At 33.6% G+C, this 22,061-nt stretch overlaps 1 protein-coding gene across 1 annotated transcript; it reads left to right on the top strand.

The window, feature by feature from the left end:
- The first annotated feature begins 9,160 nt into the window (after nucleotides 1-9,160).
- On the top strand, nucleotides 9,161-21,781 carry LOC105233477 (uncharacterized). Its single transcript, XM_011215575.3, has 5 exons — nucleotides 9,161-10,391; nucleotides 12,662-13,003; nucleotides 15,895-17,172; nucleotides 17,250-17,379; nucleotides 17,468-21,781. The coding sequence occupies exons 1-5, from the start codon at nucleotides 10,239-10,241 to the stop codon at nucleotides 17,827-17,829; spliced, it is 2,265 nt and encodes a 754-aa protein (XP_011213877.2). The 5' UTR covers nucleotides 9,161-10,238; the 3' UTR covers nucleotides 17,830-21,781.
- The last annotated feature ends 280 nt before the right edge of the window (nucleotides 21,782-22,061 follow it).

Genomic DNA, 22,061 nt, shown 5'->3' with positions numbered 1-22,061 from the left:
AGCTAGTGCTTCTTTCCAATCAAAATGTAAAATAATAATTGTATTACTATTTCACACAAAATAATAATAAATTTAATAAAAATAATATTTTTTGAAGAAATTTATCTTGATTTTGGGGAGTCAGTTTGAATGGTACCTATGTATTTGCTCTAGTGTTCCGATTTAAGCAATATGTTTGGTGATTGTAGCGACTCTTGAACAATAATTTATGAAATGGAAATGACTAAATTGACCCAGCTCGTCCCGCGGATCAGTTATACAAATGTTTTATAGAATCTCCTACATTTCCTACTAGGTGTTACAAACTTCGTGACAAACTTAATACCCCCCTGCCCAGGGTATAAAAATCTTTTTTAATTGGGTCGTTTATACCAGAAACCACTAAAAATATAGCTATGGTAGTGACTAATCGAGCCTGAAGAATTACAGAGATTGTAATAATACTATATAAGCTTTTATAGTAAAGTACATTAACATAGGCAATATATGAATATGTACATATTTACAAACACTATATTCCTACATATACCATATCTAAATTGATGTATGCATATGCATAATAAATACAAATTGTTGAACTACTTAAGTGTGTATGAATGCAATATTCATGCCATATATGTATATATGTACTCCTGTAGAGACATGTAATTTGCAGTCCTTTAAAACAAAATAATAAAATTTCGCGTTCCAGCTCTTCAGATACGTTAACAACAGGTCAAATAATATTATAGCGTATATGGAATGTCACAAATCCTGTAGAAACTTTTCATTTATGCTTGCGTCCACTGACCTTTTGTTTCTCCATGTCAATAGCAATCGCCTAAATAACTACTAACTAATTTCCATGAGAAATTGCAACAAATGCCAGGGACCATATTTTTAATGAGTTGAACTTTTAGGCACCAAAGCATATGAAAAATAGGCTACGTTATTGATATGTATGTATGAAGTTTGTGTCACGTTAATAAATTCGGCGATAGCGAGAAACCTCGTGCAGAGTTGGTCGAGAATAATGATTTCCATAAGACTTTTTAATAAGTATTGATGGCATTGCGCAAGAAATCGCGTACTAATAAATTTGAAATATTGGTGATTATGACAAAAACAATATTTTTTTTACCTTAATGCCTCTAAAAAGAACTTCCTTTATTTATGCATGAATAGAAAGAATGAAAATAACTCGAGGGTGGAATGAGTGGCAAACCGCGATGCAGAAAATTGCACTAATCATGCTATACTATGCTGTAACTTATATATACACATACATATATACCAATATAATATTATGTAATGTCATTCTGAGTTCTGGTATAAATAGTAGGTTTAACATATGCACAGCAACGCCCATCAGTTCACCATCGTTGCCGCTATTTTGTAAAACACATGCATATGTATGTAAGTATGTATGTATGTACGCAAATTATACCTTACTGATGCTGCTGCCACAGAACGTTTAAGTCAAACGAAAAACTCACGAGATAATCTACAAATGAAAATATGAGGCATTAAGCGCAGTTTGAGGGACCAATGTGTGCTAAACATGAATAACGACGTAAATACATACATATAAGAAATGGTTTATACGAACAAACTAATAGATATAAATATGTTAATATATGTATGTAAAACTCATATTTTCACAATCTGTATAAGATTTACTCAGAGGGTTGCGCGGTTACCATGGCATTCTAGTATTATAAGAGTCCTTCTGGTCTCTTTAGCTGTTTTGCTTCATTTGAATACATGCAAATATATTGCGTGCTTTGTATATGAAATAAAACTCGTTAACAGTTTGCGTACTGTAATTTATTTTCACTTACGACACAACACAACTCCTACAGTGATATAATTATGTTAAAAAACGGATTACAAAAATATTTAAATAACGAAATTAATTGTGCATCAAAAAGTGAACAAATATTAATAACAGTCTTTGAAGTCGGCAACGGTACTTGAAACACTAAGTTTTTGTTGCCCGAAACTCCTTAAACTGTGGAATATTTTAAATTTTCCATCCATAATGAACTTTAGCTAAGCTTTTCATTAAAAATAATTTTTAAATACAGTTTTCCTTACAGTCGTAAACCACTAAGCAGTTCCTTAAATCATAAATCTTTATTCATCAAAATTAAACTTACCATGTCCAACTTGGGACGCTTAAAATTGCGAAGAATATACAATCCGCAATTTCAGATTTATCATAGAATGATGAACACTGTTTATCGGATCGGATTCTATGCCTCAGAGAGGTTGCTGAGAGATTTGTTATATTTACGTAAAACCGACCGACACTTAATCACACGATTTCGGCTAGTGGTTTATCCCACTAAACTTATAAATTTATCAAGATTTCGCCATACAAAAATGATAGTTCAAAAGCACTTTATCGGAGTGATTTGAAACTGATCCACGCTAAATCTCTCTCTGCGACTCTGATTACTTACTGATACTTGTCAGCATTGCAAATCTATTACATTATCACAGCTTTTTTAGACATTACAAAGGGAAAAAAATGTAAACAAACAAATTTTTTTCCAGCAATGAATCTAATTTCACCTGAAAATCAACTTCCCAAATGAAAAAAATGCGTCCATTATTTCCATTATATGGAAAATATTTAAAAGAAGGCGGCTTTTATTTAAAAATACTATATGAAAATCCTTTCTTTTGATAAATATTAAGTGATGTGAATTCTTGAATGGCAAAAACAGCTGTTTTTTCATCTTTCCAACGGCAGTGAGAACGGGCTGATTAGTGAATGGAATTAAATGTAAGCTAATCCCCATAAATTTTCGGTCTGAACATGGTATAAGATTAAATGCATAGTTTCCTACTACTGTTTTAGAGCGTTTCATAGAAATTAGTATAAGATGCCAGAAACAAAATGAGGAGAAAACTTTGTTTGCAATTCCTATTTAAATTTGACTTGACTTTTCACAATCCTGCCTCTATTATTCTTGTTTACGAAATAACATATCCATCACAAACTTAATATTCGTAATAAAAATACATGCTATTAAATAACTTTTGTGTGGAAGACGATACACGATTGTTCATTGGTTTTTATAGAAAACTAGAGGACCCGCCCAAGTTTCAAGATACTGCGATGGTAGCGCCATCCATCGGTCAAACATTTAAAATTAGCAATTAATTACAAATGAAAAATTAATTTAAAAAAAACATATTCCAGTGGACCAAATTGTAAATCTAAACCATTCTCGAATCTCCTTGAACATACACACAAAATTTCATCAAAATCGGTCCATCCGTTTAGGAGCAGTTCAAATGCAAACACACGGTCAGAAGATTTATATATATAAAGATATAATGTACTAACTCTCGTGCTTGCTACACAATAAATTTGAGTAAAGTTTATGGTATGTCTCAAACCCCTTTTTTTAACGTTATTAAAGAGAACGTCAATTCCAAAGGAGTATTTTGGAAATAGCAGCGCTTCGGATAAAAACTATACGACTTAGGGTCTTTCATTTATGGAAAGATCGAAATACACGTACAAATCTCAGACATACTTGTAATATCAAATATTACATGCATATGGATATATGTATAAGTTTAATATTAGCTGTATTCGATAGAGAGCGTTGCTCTCTAGCGAACCGAATAAACTAAATGACCAAACAAACAGACAGGCAGAAAGCCTGCGGTATCTATAGTAACATACATATGTATGTACGTATGTAAATGCAAAAGTGTTATGATTTTTAAAAAGTGTTGTAGTCACTCTTTACTTTTTTATAAATGACTATAATTAATTTTAAGTCTTAAATTTAAAAATATACGAGATAAAAAAGAAGTTTGTCTTTTCATTCATATTCTGAACTATTTATAATAGTAAAACTGATCTAGAATATGAAAACAATACTTGGTATTGAAATAGCTTCTATACCACTTTAATAGAATATCCGTATACTCTCTTGCACTAATTTAACTTGTTAACTCTGTTGTTGCTTTTAAAAGTAACTTTTTTACAAAAGAGCAGAATCGGGCAGAGAAATGGCGAATCGATACGAATAAATATGATTTACTTTCAAGTTCAACCTTTTTTACACTGAAAACTAATCGAGAGTACTTCTACCTTCAAAGCCCGTAATTTTTAATTATATTTAGTAAAATGCAGATTTAAGCCTTTAAAATTAAATAATTTTTAATAATGGTTGCTCCACTGCAAGTGAGAGTATTTTGCATGTCAGCTATTTACTACTCAGCATCATTATCTGGCTAAAAGCTGTTTCTGCTTTCAATGGAGTTAAAGTAGAGAGAGTACCACACTTTGGTTTTGTAATTTTGATGACTGGTGATGCTCATATTACGAGTCAAAGTATAAGCTAAGACAAGTCAAGTTGGTTGCAATAATTGCGGGTTAAAACCTTTCCATTCTCTAATAATATTTCATTTCATTGTTGTGTAAGAGCAAATTAGTTTAAGTTTTGAAATACTTATGTATGTATGTATGTATTTATATCAAAAAATCATAATGATTTCTAAAACTAATATGAGAACCATACGCAAATGTTTTGTCCGTGGAAAGTACAATAAGTAATACTCGTATACGTATGTACATATAAGCATACGATTTATGATAAGAATGTTGGGTAATGTAAAGAACTTTCTGAAACTGTCAGGGTCTTTCGTTCCTTAAGCGAATATCTTTTTATAAGATCTTGACAGAGTGTCAAAGCTGCTTTAAGTTGGTATTCGAATTTCAGGAATTGTAAAATTTGCAGGGGACTCATTATAAATCAATCTACGGCTTTTTCATTTTATGAACTAAAGTACGTTTGGTTATTACCTATTTAAGTTTTTACATACACACATTCTACGTAGTATAAAGTAATATTAATTGATATAAAAGAAATTCGATGCCTAATTCATGAAATTTTGCTTTATAATATGCGGAATCGGTCGCCATCTTATCAGTATCACTTATCTGCCTTCAACTGCATTTTACGGGTATATAATTTTTTTTAATATCCAGTGTCTTTTAGGCGAACTTCTCATATGGCTGTTTGGAATCTAAAAAGCTATTTACTTACTTATAATACTCAAGCCCTCTATTGGTCAGAAATGTGTACCAATTTTCAATAGACTAAAACTTGCATCTCTCTATCATATCATATCTGACGAACATTTTGTTTAGCTCTGAAATTCGTAAATGTGTCTTTTGCAGATAAGGAGTGACTACTACTGACCATATGACTTCAATTCGGGGAGCTCCCTCCCATCTATAAATGGCACTTAAATAAATTTAGCATACGTTTTAATTATGTATAGTATGTTTGTAAATGGAATTTGTTTTAGTTTCGTTTGAAAAGTACTAAGTAAGTTTAAACTAAAATAAAAATAAACAAATAAGAAAGAGCTAAGTTCGGGTGCAACCGAACATTTTATACTCTTGCAAGAATGAAAGCCAGGGAAATACTTTAAGGTGTAAAACCCTTCTGACCAAATAGAGTAAAGTTAGCAGGATGTACGAAAATTTTTATATTGGGTATATTAGGGCTAAGGGAATTATTGGTCCAATTCAACCCGTTTTTGACAAACAGACATACCATTGTAAGAGAAGAATAATCCCTTAATTTCAGTTATATATATCTCACATTGACTGACATTTTCGATCAAAATTCTAGGGGCTTAAGTAGTTTTAATTGGATTTGAACAAGTTTTAGTCATGAGTTGGCACATTCTAAAGACATTATTCGAGCAAAGTTCAACAAAAAGTGGGCGTGCCACACCCAAAATACAATTTTCATACCAGCTCCCATAAAGCTCTCTCATACCATATGATGGTAAGATTTAATTTTACTGGCATATTTAGTTATTGATTTATCGCGCTTTTAGTAGTTTTTAAAAGTATCATTATAAGGGGAGTGAGTGGGGTTATCCTCCAATTTCTTCCATTTTCACACTGTTGCTAGTTCTTATAAGATTTGTACTTAGAATTTTTTGTTGTTGTAGATTAACAGATTAAACTTGTTAGAGAGCGTGGCTATGCCCACTTTTTCAAAAAAGTGTACCCACAAGTGCCCCTTGCTACTGTGAACTACAAGTACAAGTATGTACATACATAAGTATGTAAGCGTAGGCAGTAGTAGGCGTATTTCAGAAACTACTGATACTGTTTAAGAATGCCTTGAGGTAATATTAAAGTAATAACTGAATATTAGCAAAATGGCATTAACATACATATCATCAAAGCTTTACATTTCTTTTATTGAATTTTTCCATCAAAGCTATTGACTTGATAGTATATAGCATATAGAAGACTTTAAAGAGGGCTTTATGTTAAAAAAATAGTAAAAATGTATTTTTCCAACCTTTGGGTAGCTGAAAAAAGCTTTCATATTCAATATGACCTTAAATGTACGGAAAAGAACAACATTTTAATAATACGACAGGGAAAACAACAAAATTTCTAATAACAGCATTGACGAAAGATTTTAAAATTTTATTGCCTCATGATACAATGTCTCTTGTTTATATACGCTTCATTGCGTTCAACTTGAGCTTTTGTTATTAGATTGTCGGCATATGTGCGCCATATGCTGAACTTCAATTTGCGTATACATCAATACATACATACATATGTACACACAAAAACTCTAACATTTTAACATTCCTCACTGTTATTGCAAAAAAATTTGTGATTTCATCAAAAGCTGCCAACCAGAACATGTTGCTAAACATACTTTTAGGCACTTCGACTCCAAGTTTTTATGTGTTTTCTTAAGAAGGTTTAATTGGTTTTCGAACACATACTGGTGTTATTGTTTACATTTTTTCTGCCTTCTTTTGTTTTAAATTTAGGACCACTTTAGAAATGGTTGAGCTGAATTAGAAAGTTACTCTTATTCATTGGAAATATGTACATATACTATATATTGTTTATGGTTTGGTAATACTTTATTTTTATTAGCAACTACAGTAGAATCCCGATTATCCGAACATCGATTATCCGAATATCCGATTATCCGGACTCATTTGTCTCAGCTCTAGTTGTCAATCGGATCCCATTCAGTTGTTACAACTGAAACGCATCAGGGACTTGGCCGCAATGAAACGATGTGATTCTTTATGTCAAAGACCAATAACAAGTTATTTCCAACCAAAATTTTAAATTATATAGGCATTATGTAATACATTATTTATCGTTATAGCTCGGTTTATATATATTGTACATATTATCTAAACTACACTTGTAAAACTTATTACATAATAAAACTTTATTATATGTAATTTAAATATTGTTTGATTTGAAATCTATTATCCGGATTTTCGATTATGCGGAATACCCCTGGTTTTATTTGATCCGGATAATCGGGATTCTACTGTATACTTTATTTCAGTGGCGTAGCTAGGGAGGGAGCGAAGGGGTCGTCGCACCGGGCGCAACGTCTTGAGGGCGGCAAAATGATCTTCGCTGTTTTTTAATATTCAGAAAAATACTTTAACAAATTTTTAAAATCTCCAAATCGGGCAAAAATTTCTGCAAATTGTGTCAAAAGTGTACAAGATATAGGGCGAAAATGGTTTTTTTCTATGGCTTTTAAGAAGATGTCTTATAAATTTACTATCAATTTCAAAAACCGTATAGTGAGAATTTTGGAACTTCAGAATTTGTGTGGCTTCTAGTTCCTAAATTTTATATACTTAATACAGAAGATATTTTGTAAAAATTCACTTTTATTCGAACCAGGTTATATATTGCGTTATATAAATGTGTTTGGGGCTATATGATATGGGTCAAAGAGGAATACTTGCAAATGGTGAATACGGGCAAAGGGTAAAAATTTTCTAGTTTTTCTTCGATAGATGTGAAAACGCAAGCCAGATGGCTGAAATTTCCTTATATTATAATATCGGTTTCGTTGATTCCGTTCCTCTAATTTTGATGTCAAGCATGCACCATGCTTTGGGAGGTGAATGTCGAAAACATCGATATAATAATAGAAATCAGAAATCACAAAAAACTGTTCTGAACCACTCACTACAAAATGTGAACACAACAAAAAATCGTGGAGCGATTTTCATCTGTGAATCGTGAATAGAATTTTCATGGATGTATGTATTAAAAAAATTATGAAAATTGCATACAGCCTTACTTAAAAAGCCGAATATCTTGAGAAGTATTAATGATAGCGATTTTGACCACGAACCTTTTTTATAGCACATCAAATTTCCTACAAATTTGGCAGGTACATATTTTATAGCTCTTGTCATTTACAAGATATATACAAAAAAATCAAAAAAAAAATTTTATTTCCAAAATTATAGTTGTTTGTGTTAAACCTGTTCCAAAAAAGAGACTTGCGGTGACAACCATATATCCTTGGCAATTCACCACAAATCAATCGGACAAAAATAATTAGTTTTATAAATAGATAATCCTGGGCCTGATCGAAGAATTTTTTTTTTCAAAATTAACAAAATGGCGGCCTCAGGAAATTTTTTTCTAAATTTTTGCGACAAAATCAACAATCGAAATTTTTGAAAAAAAAATCCTTCGATCAGGCCCGAGTTTATTATGTATTCTAAAAGCTGTATAAAATTTCATTAAAATCTACTGAGCGGTTTTCGAGTTACAGTTGTCACCAGTTCAAAAAACATAGTTTTGAGAAAAACGCGGTTAAAGTTTCACGCTACCGCTTTGAAGTGAAGTGCCCGAGCAGAGAATATTTTTAAGATATTAACGAAAATGTAAAAAAAAAATTATTTTTTGAAAATTCTGACTACCCCTAACCCCTTAAATAATAATAATTGGATCAGAAAAGTTTATACAATTCATGAATATTTAATTGATGAAAACATATTAAAAACAAAACCAAAATAAATAAAATGTCATAAAGTTTGATATATATTAGGAAGTAATTACTTAATCATGTTAACAATAACCTCAGAAACGAAATAAAAATTCCGATCGCTAATGCAAAAGGGTAGACTTTTTTGGCACAATGCGAAAATGGGCGAAATCGAACTACTACCACTCCTACTTCCAATATAACAAAACTGAAAACTTTTTACATCAAAAACACTATGGTTTTTATTTGCTTTTTTCTTCTAATAATTTATCAAGTATTATTAAAAACATTGAAAATTCAATAAACTGTTACTTTTTAATAAAAAAAGAAATTATTTCCCCTAAATTATTGCATTAATATTTAAATTATTTAGTACTATGCCACATAACGATTATTAAAGCATACCACAATCGTAATAATGTTCTTTTTTGTGTTTCAGAAGCTCAACAAAAGACAAAACAGTAATATCGCGTAAATTTAAAGAATTCATAACGGGTATAAATAGGGCGACGCCTTGCGGCAGTACCTAATATCATTATGTATACTATCCACGAATGTTCTCATGACAATACCAACCGATAAAACGACAAGATTACCAATTAATGAATATAACTCTTACTATAACAACAAAGTGTGTACTGAGGACATATTTTGAATTCACATTAATTTAGACCCAACTAACCGCATCAACGGCACCCAGTCAAGCGCAACCACACGCGCCAAGAGTGTGCAGAGTGTCCGATGCAAAGCAGATTGTTGGCAAAAGCAATTGCAAACTAATAACTACTTAGATACATATGTATGTATGTACACACATAAGTACATACATTTGTGACATTCATATAAAATAAGTGCGGAAAAATAACAATAATACAATAATACATATTTACAAAGTTTAACATATAAAAATATTGAGTAAAGCTACAAAGAAATTTTTAAATGATGCACACGAAATGTGTAAAGTAAAAACCAAGTTATTATCCCAAATAGCCCAATTTTATGTGTATGTACCATTAGCGCCGCGAAGCTGAAGCCAGCTGGAATAACAGAATATACCGTAGCCACCATCGGCTGCTCTAGGCAACCAAAACAAGCTAGAAACATTTAATTAATTTTTTTTTACCTAACAGTAGCATAAATGCAAAATATGGAAAATACGCATACTGGATCCATGAAGCAGTAAATAAACAAATACAAAGAGCAAAACGCTATAATCTACAATTAAAAAAACTCTGCGCGTTTTCTGAACGTAAGTGTACAGTACCAATATTTACATAAAGTCGCGTATATACCGAGACACACACATGCTTAGTTGTATTGGTTAGCGTGCGTTTGGGGTCGTATTTGACGCTACGCTTCCCACAGCTGAGCAATAACGGTATATTAAGCATCCTTGGTCTTAATTTTTGAACGCCAGCCAACATGGGTAGCTTACCGAATTTGCACGAGTTGGAGGAAATAGAGCGCCGACGTGAAAAACGCCGTGAACGTGAGCAACGTGAGCAATTGCGAGAGCAACGAGCACGTGATTCAAGTCGTGAGCGTGAGCGAATGGCGTTATTTGCACAGCGCAAGGTAAATGAGATACACAGAGCTTACTCTTTCTTATAGAAATAAATTGTAAACAAATCATTTATTTCATAACATTCCATAACTAGATAACCAGAATATTATTAAATATTTGACAGTCATCCTTCGTCAAAATGACTACGAACTATTTTATTTTCATTGTAAATATGTTTTTAATTGTTCGTGTTGATCTCCGCTTTCGTACAGCGACATAAGTTTTCCTTTTTATTTTTCACTTGTATTTATTAATAATGAAATAAATAAATAAAAAAAAATAAAACGCGTTCATTATTTCGACTCACACCCTACTGAAAATGGATTTAAAATAAGTCGTCGTCATATTGACGAAGGATGACGTTAATGTACAAAAAATAAGGATGACCGTCCAGGGTTAAGATGTACATATATTTTAAGACAATTTACTTATGATGAGATCACTCAATTTAAACTGCTCCTTACCTAAAATTTATTAACCCTTTCAGCCCCGAAGTTGCTTATAAGCAACTTCTACATATGTTAGACATCGTTTAAAAAGTCCTTTGGGGCTGAAAGGGTTAAAATAAAGAATGCAAAGATTACTCAAACAAAAATGCGTTAAACAGTTTATATTCGACTTAGAGAAGAGAACTGTTAACTGTGTTCAGTTTATGAGCGGGTTTATATCAAAAGACTGAGAAATTGTAGCACCATGTAGATATCTAAAACGTAAATGAATTTATAATTGGATTATTTGAGCTCGGCATTATTCTAGTAAAAATACTCAGGATTTTTTAATTGTTTAGTATGGTAACGTTCTTTCAATATCATAGCTATCGGTAATATTGACTCAAATATATTTGTATAATTTGTGCCTGATTTGAAGAATGATAGCAAAAGTACAAGACAGCGTTATCCGGGAAGATGCGGATTACAATAATAATTTGATTGAGGCGGTTAATCTCAATCCAAACCTAGAGTTCGCCGAAACCGAAACCTAGAAAGTCCCTAGTTGATTTCACCTCCCAATACAGCTTTGATAAAAAAGAGACCTACTAAAAATTGTGAGTTTGTCAGTGTAATTTGACATGATCGGACACAGTTCATGTAGATGGGACCAACCAACTGCATGATACCTTTATCTCACGCTGAAACTGTGCAGTTATACAACAACTTGCTTTATCCAGCCGAAGACCCTGACACACTCATCAAATAGAAATTAATATTCAAGCCTTGAGCAGGATCGACCGGACGGGCTGATCGAAGCTTCTTGGCTGTTTGGTTATAAATTGGTTATACTTATATTGATTATCATACACTCACATTAAAAAAAATTTTGAGTTTTGGTTATAAAATGGTTTTATATTGGTTATTACTACTGCCACCAAATTGAAAGGTGAATTTAGTCTTCATCTACTTCAAAATAATCCCCTCCCGCTGCAATACACTTATGCCTACTAATTTTTAAGTCATCATAGCACTTCGAAAAATCCTCTGTCGTGATGGCCAAAGCCTTTCTTTGTTCAATAAATGCAGGCATAGTAAAAATCGAAGAATTCGCTTCGAAAAGGCTCTCGAAACTCACAAAACGACGCGTATCTCAAATACTAATGAATATTTTGACTTGAAATTTAAGATAGATGTCACTAACCCTACTACCAACTTACAGAAAAATTCGAATAACGCGCGAAGAATAAATTAAAAATTCACCTTTCAATTTGACATTCTACATTGTTTTGCATTTTAGGTGACAATATACTAAATCATAAGACTCTTACCCTAACCACAACATAAAATTAGAAAAAAACCAAAAATTCTGTGCTTTGAAAACAGTAATAAAAATTTCCTAAAGAGTCAAACTTGAAAACTACAAAAAAAAAAAAAATACTTTCTCAAAGTATGATAAAAGAAGTAAAGTTAATCTGATTATTAATAAATTATGGAAAACACTATAATATGTTTTGATGATATCACCAATTGTAACTAAGAATTTTCGTCTTTCGAAGCGGAAGGTATGACTTAAAGATAAGTAGTTGACACTAACTTTATGTGAAAATTTCTTTGCTGTCCGCATTTCACAATGTTACGCTCTTTCAACTTAGTTCAACATCAAAATTAAGAGAAATTATTTTTTGATTGTCCTTATATTGTTTCGCACCTCTTAAACTGCACCAAAGCTTCTCTCGTGTTCATTCATTCTTCATTTTTTAATATATTTCTGAATTCATATATTATATATGTATGTATGTACTTGCTCATACTTTTATATACATACATTTATGGTTTATTTACTTCTGCAGCAAAATTCCTACAATGCCTATCTAATGGCTGGTTTGGGAATGGGTGGTGGCACACTTGGTATGGCTGCAGCCGTCGGAGCTTCCCACATAACAGGCACAGCCGCAGCAACTGGTGTTCTCGGCGTTAGCGCCAATACCCCAGCCACGACGGCTACGACTACTTTGAGTGGGTTTGCTGTAGGCGGCGCAGCACTGCTCGGCTTAGGCACGCCGGCATTACTAACGAAACACCATCATCAACACCATCAACATCATCGACATTCGCTGACAACACGACATCGAGTGTTGCGCACAAGAAGTTCGGGAGCGACACACAATATTTGGGATGAACAATTTTTGGAGGTAAGGTCGTTTAGGCTGTACATATTTACATACATATGTGTGTAGGACCAGACAATATTACTCTATTACTTAAGTGACGGATTTAAAATTGTGTCGAAACCTACATTTTAACAATGACCACAGTAAACAGTAATTGATGCGAAATTGTGTCAATTTACGAGGGAGAGAATGCGAGATGATAATGCTAACACCCACTCTCCTACCTACAAAGTTTGCAATAACTTCTTCAAAAAACATAAATAAGCAAAGAACCTACCCTTATTTCCTTATTCCCACCCGCATAAACTCTGCACAATGAGCACCTTTGTTTTCGTTTCATCGTGTTTCTGGCTTTGCTTTGTTGCCATGGTAGCTTGCTGTTGAGGGCAGAGCACTGAGCAGTTGAGGCAATAACTAGCCGGCAATGATATGACGATAATTGAATGAAAATAAGAGCATTACTCAATTAATAAGATTATGATTTTGACCTTGAAATATAAGTATCCTTCAAGGAATTTTATGACTACTTTTGGTAGAGGAAATATCAGACGTCATTACTTTGTCAAATTAAAGGGTAACAAACACTTTTATTATAAGAGCTGTCTTTATATTTTGAAATTAGAGAACAACAACAAATATTAATCATCGAAAACCGCTTTCTTGTTGTTCAAAATATTCTTCTTTAAGATATATTCATTTTTGTATGCATTTGAATCAATTGTCGAACTACTTTTGCACTCTGGTTGAGGTTTTCCCAAAACGTATGTATGTATGTATGTACATACGTTCTGAGTGCATCAACCGCCTCTTCAGGTGTCGAAAAGCGTTGTATTCGATACCAAATCAGGACTATACGGAACAACATTGTTTGGATTCGGCTCATCTAGAAACAGTCATTATTGGTGGTTTTCACCTTGCGTTTGGTGATATACTCACATGCACTTTTCTTTGTAAAACCTTTTGTAAATTTTTGTAAAACCTTTTGATTCGCTTTATTTCGGATTTATAATTCGTACTTTACTTTTTGGTTTTTAATACTTTTATTAGCTTCACTTGTATGTTTGCTTGCATTTTGTTTATTATCAATAATTCACTTTATTTAATTAATCTCCTCCTCCGTGTCGTAAACCAGCTACCACAACGTGAGGACAGTCACAGAAGAAATCGAAACAGGGGTCCATCCCCGACGAAGTGATCCTTTTTGATCGGTTGGATGGTGGATAATCATGAGCTGGAGAGTTGGTGTCTAGTGTGGTTGTATTATATATTTGTATGATATGTTGTGTCTGTTTTTGATGGGTGATATGATCTGTTGTATTGTGCTATGTGGTTGTGAGTTGTGTGCGATGCGTGCTGCGTAGAGAAATGGTCGGGAAGTACCGTGTGATCAGAGGTCGCATGAACACTCATGTAATCGCGTAAATCCACGATTCATATGGCGATGCCATAGGCGTGTTTCAAAGCACCGTTATCGTATTTTTAATTTTTCTCGACTAAACGACGAGTTTTTTTGAGCGATTGACAAATTGATGGGGATCCAACGTGGACAACTTTTTTTACAATCAAACATTCATGCCATATTGATTGTGCTCTGGTCCCACTAATGCTTATAGTTGTCTTAATTCCCTAAACTTACGATAAAGTTGTGAGTTGCCAGTTTGCCACACTATGTAGTGTTGCCAAATCAAAAACAAAGAGATTAATTACATGACACCCAAACTAAAATAAAAACTTAGAAGTGGATGTTTTGTTTGCTGGGCTAGAGATATGACCACAATAAGGTATATAAAGTTTCCTTCGAAGTTTACAATACCCATCCTTATGGGACGCTTCCTTCAGAGTCGGAGACCATATTAAAAACATACATACTTGTATATGTATAAATGATCAACACGACCAGCTGAGTTGAAGTGCCGTACCCCTTTGTCTGCATAAACCCGAACTGAGGGACTAGTTTTTGAGATACCGACATGAAATTGTACTTACATCTTTTTCTCCCTAAGAAACTGCTCATTTGCCGGAATCGCCGATATCGGACCACTATAGTATATAACTGCCATAAAAACTGAACGATCGGAATTAAGTGCTTGTATTGAAAACTTTTTATTTGACGATATATCTTCAAGAAATTTTGCATGGGTTATTGTTTAATAACACTTTGCACACATTTTTCCCTTACACGAAATTTTCAAATAACACAGAGTCCAATCTCATATTCTTATTGAGATTACTAGCTGCACTCTGTAATATGCGTTTCTGTCGCATTTGTTCTCGCTTATCAATCCTTAGCATAGAGCTTTGTGTTTCACACTGAGACGCACGCAAATCTAACAGCATACTATATATATATCAAATTGTTGCATGGTATTCGTAGGATAACTGCATCTTTAAGCTTTACTTACCGAACTAGCCTCTGAATATGTTGGAGGCAAATTTAAGTTTAGATGATTGAAGGCTTCTACAACTGGTCCCATGAGGCTCTGGGCAATTTCGCAATTGGACAAAGATTGCCAGTGCAAGATATTAGCTTTACCGAGGACATAAATATGTGTGGCTGAATGAAATTTCAATAATATATTTAATGCTTTGTCTCCCAATTATTCAATTTTTTTCTGAAAATATTCTAATTAAAAAATTTTAATAAAATATTATAAACTTACTTACGCTCATAAAATGTCAAAACAAAAAGTTAGATATGGATATGTAGTAGTATAAGAGGAATAACCTTACAAATGTATTTGTGAATTTGTTACCTCCATCTTGCAGGGTTATTTGTTTACCTCCGTTCCTAAGACATTTTGTTCTACACCACCATTACGGAACCGTATTTTTTCGGACAATGACTAGCCGAATTTATGTTTCATACTACTAATTGAAAAAACATTTAACTTATTTATAATTTCTTCCAATAGCACCTTGCTGCATACTCACCAATTTCCACACGTTCACATCGTATCAATCCGGTCTCTTCATATCAGGTGCAAGCCGCATTGGCCGCCTCTCGTCGACGTGAGTCTATCAACAGTTCCATTGGTGCTGCATCGATACGACGCCTTATTACGCTTAATAACCGCAACTGCCGCCATAAGATACCGCCACACGTGCGACATAAGGTGTGTCAGAGCTTCATCTGCATAGCGGTGGCACACGGTTTAATTTGCGGTGTATTATTGCCGCTATTCGCGCTACAAGGTTCCAACTCCGTGTGGCATCAACGCGAACAGTGGTTACATGTGGGACCCAACATCGGCTCACTTCTATTAAGCGGTTGCTTTTTGATCTCCGCCATTATGTGCCTATTTACCAAACGCCTTATACAGAAATTTGGTCATACAACAGTGATTGGCGCCAGTTACGTAGCGGCGAGTATCTTTCTCCTATGTCATCTTTTTCCCTCCATCTTTACGCTACTGCCGGCATATATACTGCTCGGTGTCACATACAGCCCTTCATGGATTAGCAAAATAGCATTGGTGGTGCACTTTGGTAGCAAGTTGAGCTGTTCCCAGCATGAGTGCATGCTGAGTTCGTCGCATAATACGGATGTGATGGATGAGCATAAACTCTTCTGTAACCGCGATCAAAAGGTGCGCCGTTTGGCGCGCTGGTTTCAGGTGGCACAAGATCTGGGTATCATACTGGGCACACTATTGGCATCATTCACTTTGGCTTGTAGTTCTAGCGATTGGAATTGCTTCGATAGTAGCGAAACAGTGGCAATGGAGACACAAGCAACTTTACTGCCCAGTGAAAATCTGACAGAAAATATGGTGAAGGCAGTGGCACTGCGTTCACATTCTTACAGTATGACTGGTTTTTTACCCAATATACCGGGGTATTTCGATGATTTTTACTATCACAATGAGCATGGTGAAAGAATTTGTGGTGCCGATATGTGCCCCGTTTGGCATCAAGATAACACATTTGACGATACGAGCAACGGTACCAACGAAACGATTTACACGCAATTCATTAATGAGAGATCGACTGGCGGCGGTATTACGTTGATAAGCACCTATTTCTTATTCACATTAGCTGCGGCGGCTTTATCCTTCTTTGGTGGGCGCATTCAATGCACATTCCGTCGCGAGGTGCATATAAAAGGCGTAACGGACACGATATTGTTCGCCGGACCGATGGCGTATTTCGTGGGAACTGAACAGGCCTATATGTTGGGCGACTTTCTGCGGGTAAATAATCTGAGAAATCAGTGATCTGATATTTTGAGTAGCACATTAAAATAATCTTCTTTTTCTCGCATTTACAGGCATTCGTCTCTTGCTCCTTGGGTATTAGCATGGTGGCTGGTGCTTTAGTCGGCATGGGTCTTATGCAATGCATAGTTTCCTGCACATTAAGCATGCTACTACGTCACACCAAACGAATCGTGGTCATCTGTAAGTAAAGTTAACTTTAATTCATAGATTTCATAGATTCATTGGCAATCATTCATTGATTTCATATTTTCTCACTTTCTCCTGACAGTGGCCGGTTTCTTCTTCCAATCATGTCTACTACTTGCTTTATCCAGCTGGAAGCCATCGAGCGATGACATGGCACTTTTCTATGTGCTGGCTGCCTCATGGGGCGCATGTAACGGTATGTGGGAAACGCTTTTAATGGCCTTAATCACGCTGAATCACGCCAACCACGTTACGGATGTCACCAGTCCTTTGCAGGGACTACGTTTTCTCGGCCTAGGTATCACGTTCGCAGCGCATGGTTTGATGTGTGAAACGCCGAAGATTATCACCATGGTTATAATGCTAGTGTTGAGCTTGCCGGCGTATACAATGCTAGAAATAAGACTAGAGGCGCAACGTAAATCGCAATTGATCAATTTATGACGTAGCGTCTTTAGTTAGTCAAAAAGGCAAGACGCCATGGCACGAACTCATACAATGTAATCGAGTTCGGAAACATGTCATGGGGGTCAATGGATGTATAGCAAAAGTTAAACAGTATTATTTTTAAACCTGCAAAAGGTAAATAAACAAATATTTTATACAAGTTATATGCAGCACACGGAGTTTTGAGGTTATCGAGATAGCCTATACCGTTCGAAATATTAAAGTTAGAGTAATTAATAGTTAACTACATATGTATGTATATCTAGGTACATTGTATTTGGTTAAGACTCCGTCAGAAAAAAAACGCTCAGCAAACGGTCTTCCATCTCAGCTCCCATTATCATTATCGCAATATCTCAAGAACTATTAAAATCTCCATAAATGTTTTCAAATGCAAGGTGAACTTATAAGGAATTCATATTTGCTTAGTAGACTTAATTTTTTTTTCATAAATTGAGAGACCATTTGCAAATCGATTTTCTTCTAACGTAGTCTTACGCACATGAATTGTAGATAGGTAACCCCTAATATAAGTCATAAGCATATTTGTATCTGCCGTTTTATTATGAAACATGGCAACTCTTACTCGAAGATCAAGTTTGTAAGCCTGACTGTGTTGTTTGATTCGCCGAATAATCAGACAATTGTTTTTTATTCGTCAGATAGTATGTGTTAGCACATACCATTTATATATAAATTTACATACATACATACTACACACGCACATATACACTACATACATATGATATTGTATAATGTATGAATATTTACATTTTTATATTGGCTAATTAAATCGGACGTTAACAAACGTTTGCACAAAAATTAAAAATAATAAATGACAACATCAAAAAAGTACACTGAAAAAATAATTATTAAACAAAATAAAAATAACAATATAAATTCTACTGGACAACACTAATTTGGTGATTTTTATGCTTAAAGCAACACATCTAGTATATCAAGAGCGTATTATATTTCAAAGAACTTCTTACTTTTGAAAGTATCTTCATCAGATAGTCAAAAGTATCAGAAGTCTAAAAAGTTTTGTTTTTGAAATAAAGGGGAAATACTCGTTCCCCTGGGCAATTTGTCGCTAGGAGTAGGTGTGGACAGATTATAATTTTTTTTTATATTAAAGATAAGCCTACTCAAGAAAATATTTCAATCCAATTAATTTAAGGCGTTTTACGCATTGACCCCGAAAATATATAGTCCGATTTCGACCATCTTAAGGGGGTATTCTAGTCTAGAAATTAAAAAAAAAATTATTTTTTTTTTTCAAAGGGTAACTATTCCAGAATATGTGTACAAGAGGATTTTTCAAAATTCAAATTATTTTCGGAGATATAGGCATTTTTCTGACCCGGCATCCAAACTGGTTCGGCCAGAACGCGAAACTTTAAACCCGATTTTCTCAAAACCGACTTTTTCAGAACGATACCCACGATTTCTCAGGTTCTACTGGACCGATTTACTTGAATTTCTTATAGAATCTTCTTTATAGGCTTGTCTATTGTCCCCAAATTTTTATTTTTATTATTAAAAAAAAAAAATTGAAATAGTCAGAAAAAGTGATCCAAAAAAAAGTTTTTTTTAGGCAGTCGCCATTTTGGGAAATTTTTTTTCCCACTTTTCCGTAGTTCCGGCCATTGCGACATTATTCAAGATTAATAATCTTTTTTTCTTTTTGGTTTCAGATACCTAGGAGGGTTGAAATCATGGGTATGGTCATGTGGAAATTTTTAGAGACCCCCCCCCCCCCTTCGTCAGCTCATAACTTTTGAAATTTTTTACTTCTTTTAATTTTTTCTCTACTCTTCTAAAATTAACAAATAACTAATAAAAAAAATGGATAGTAAAAATGTTAATTGCCTTTTTTTACGACACTTTAAAAATTACTTGAAATTCATGCTTCTAGACTAGAATACCCCCTTAAGGTAAGAGGTTCAACATCTTTGAACTCTTATATTCGCTTTGGTATATTCAAATATTTCCATTGATATCCTCGTCACAGTGCTAAAAACTACATGAACCACGATCTTTTCAGATTTTTTAATTTTTTCTCGAAGTTATCGCTTGCATAGTTAGACAGACAGATAGACATTCAGAGAATGATTCGGAAAACGAAAAATCCGTGGAAATGCTTGTGCATAACCTTAAGACAAAGAGTTTTGTTTTTTTAAGATTTTTCAGTTACTTTTTACTACGGTACTTTTCACCCCATTGGTAGTTATCCATAAAATCCAGCTCTCAAGTAAATGCTCAAAAAAAAAATCCTTATTTCTGGAGCTGTAGTCAAGTAATTTTGACAGCAGGTTACCGCATTGTGAATGATGCACATTAGAAAAGCAAGAGAAAATAAACAAAGAAAATATACTTATGTGCGTAAGTATACAAATATTTTCATTGCGACTTAAGGAATGTGGTTGATGATTGGTAAGTTTTATACAACATTTCAAAATGAACTATAGCTCATAACAATGATTTTAACTAATTTACGATTAATTTAACGATTACTTTGAATTTCCTTCAAAAACAATTGTTGATTTCATGTTTCTTCGCAAAACCAGCGTATCCATATTCGCATTTTATTGAGAAAATGTATTAAAAATTAGTACTAGATGTCTTCAGAGCATACTAGCACTAGAAAATTTACCGCAGGAAAATTTATTGACCATTCCTTAACCGTTTTTTATATGAAGTTTTTACACTTCTTGAGAACTGGAAACTACCCTTTAGGATAAACACCTAAGTTCTGAACTTATGAAGATAAGTTCCCGAAAATGTCAGCCTTCTAACATAGACACCTAATAGGCATGCTGTCAATTAAAACGCTATATACCAAAATCTTTTAAATCATTATTAATTTGGCATGATAACAACGACATATCTATGTTGAGATTAACTAAACAATCGTAAAAAAAACGTTATAAAAATAATATATTAAACAAAATGGAATAATTAAGATTATATAAATTGTAGGAGCTATGGTAGCTTTACTGTAATTAATGTATTTAACATAAAAACCAATACTAAGATATCTCAAAGTTGCACTAAGATGTTATTAAAAAATTAAAATTATGAACTAAATATTATAAATGTCATAAAATGTTCAATAAAAAAAATAACTAAATGGATCCAGTAAATTAAAGCACATCCAACCGAAGAAATAATTAATAATTTTAAAATAATAGTATAAAACTCATTCGATTACATGACATTAGGTAATTAAACAATTATTTCTATAAGCATTTTTTAATAACATGTTTACACGCAATGATTTTAGGCATTCTGTATTATTTACTGAGACACATACATATGTACTCAGCACTCATACATATGTATATGTATTTGCGTCTATTCCACATTATAAATTTTTTCCATATCTTCCTCAAACGTTATTCCATTTAGATAATCCACAATGAAATGGAAATATTGTTCAACTTGAAAGTTTATAATTATTAAGAAGGGATAAAAACCCTTTCCCTAATATATAACAGATCAGTTGAAAAGTCCGGTCTGGCACATAGATGGCGCTACTAAAATTAAATCCTTATGATTTTTAGTTAGCCCTAACCTTCAATAGGCGCATTGACAGCTATCGGATCTTTAGTTTGTGAATTATAAATCATAACTATTTTGAGTGAAGCAGCTTTTGTTAGCATAAAAAATGGAAAAATGGAATTTAGCGTGTTGATAAAATATTGCTTTTTGAAGAGAAAAAATACAGTTGAAGCAAAAACTTGGCTTGATGTCGAATTACCGAACACTGCCCGAGGAAAAACAACTTATTGATTGGTATACTAAGTTTAGACGTGATGAAATAAGCACCAAAGACAGTGAACACAGTGGACTCTCAAAAGAGGTTGTTACCGATGAAAACATCAAAAAAGTCCCGAAAATAAATTTGGATGATCGTGAAGTAAAGTTGTTCAAGATAGCAAGCACTCTAACGAAATCAACTGAACGGCTACATCATATCATTCACGAATATTTGGGTATGAGAAAGCTCTGGGCAAAGTAGGTGACGAGCGAGCTAACTTTTTACTAAAATCAACTAACTATGTACAAGTTGATGATTCCAAACAGTATTTGAAGATGTTCAAGCGTAATAAATCACAGGCGGCAAGCTCATGGCGTATATATTTTGGGAGTAAGCATGGAATAATTTTTAAGTTTTACTATGGTAGGCCAGGGACTTCTTAATTGACCTGTTAGATTTTCAAGTT

This window comes from Bactrocera dorsalis, chromosome 4 (genome assembly GCF_023373825.1).
Source record: "Bactrocera dorsalis isolate Fly_Bdor chromosome 4, ASM2337382v1, whole genome shotgun sequence".
Lineage (NCBI taxonomy): Eukaryota > Metazoa > Arthropoda > Insecta > Diptera > Tephritidae > Bactrocera > Bactrocera dorsalis.
This window is presented reverse-complemented; position numbering and strand designations above follow the sequence as displayed.

What these genes read in the sequence shown, in the direction of transcription:
- LOC105233477 (XM_011215575.3), top strand. Translation starts at nt 10,239, where the DNA reads ATGGGTAGCTTACCGAATTTGCACGAGTTGGAGGAAATAGAGCGCCGA. An exon ending in GGGATGAACAATTTTTGGAG is followed by an intron (nt 13,004 to 15,894) that starts GTAAGGTCGTTT and finishes TTCTTCCAATAG; the next exon opens with CACCTTGCTGCATACTCACC. An exon ending in CAAACGAATCGTGGTCATCT is followed by an intron (nt 17,380 to 17,467) that starts GTAAGTAAAGTT and finishes TTCTCCTGACAG; the next exon opens with TGGCCGGTTTCTTCTTCCAA.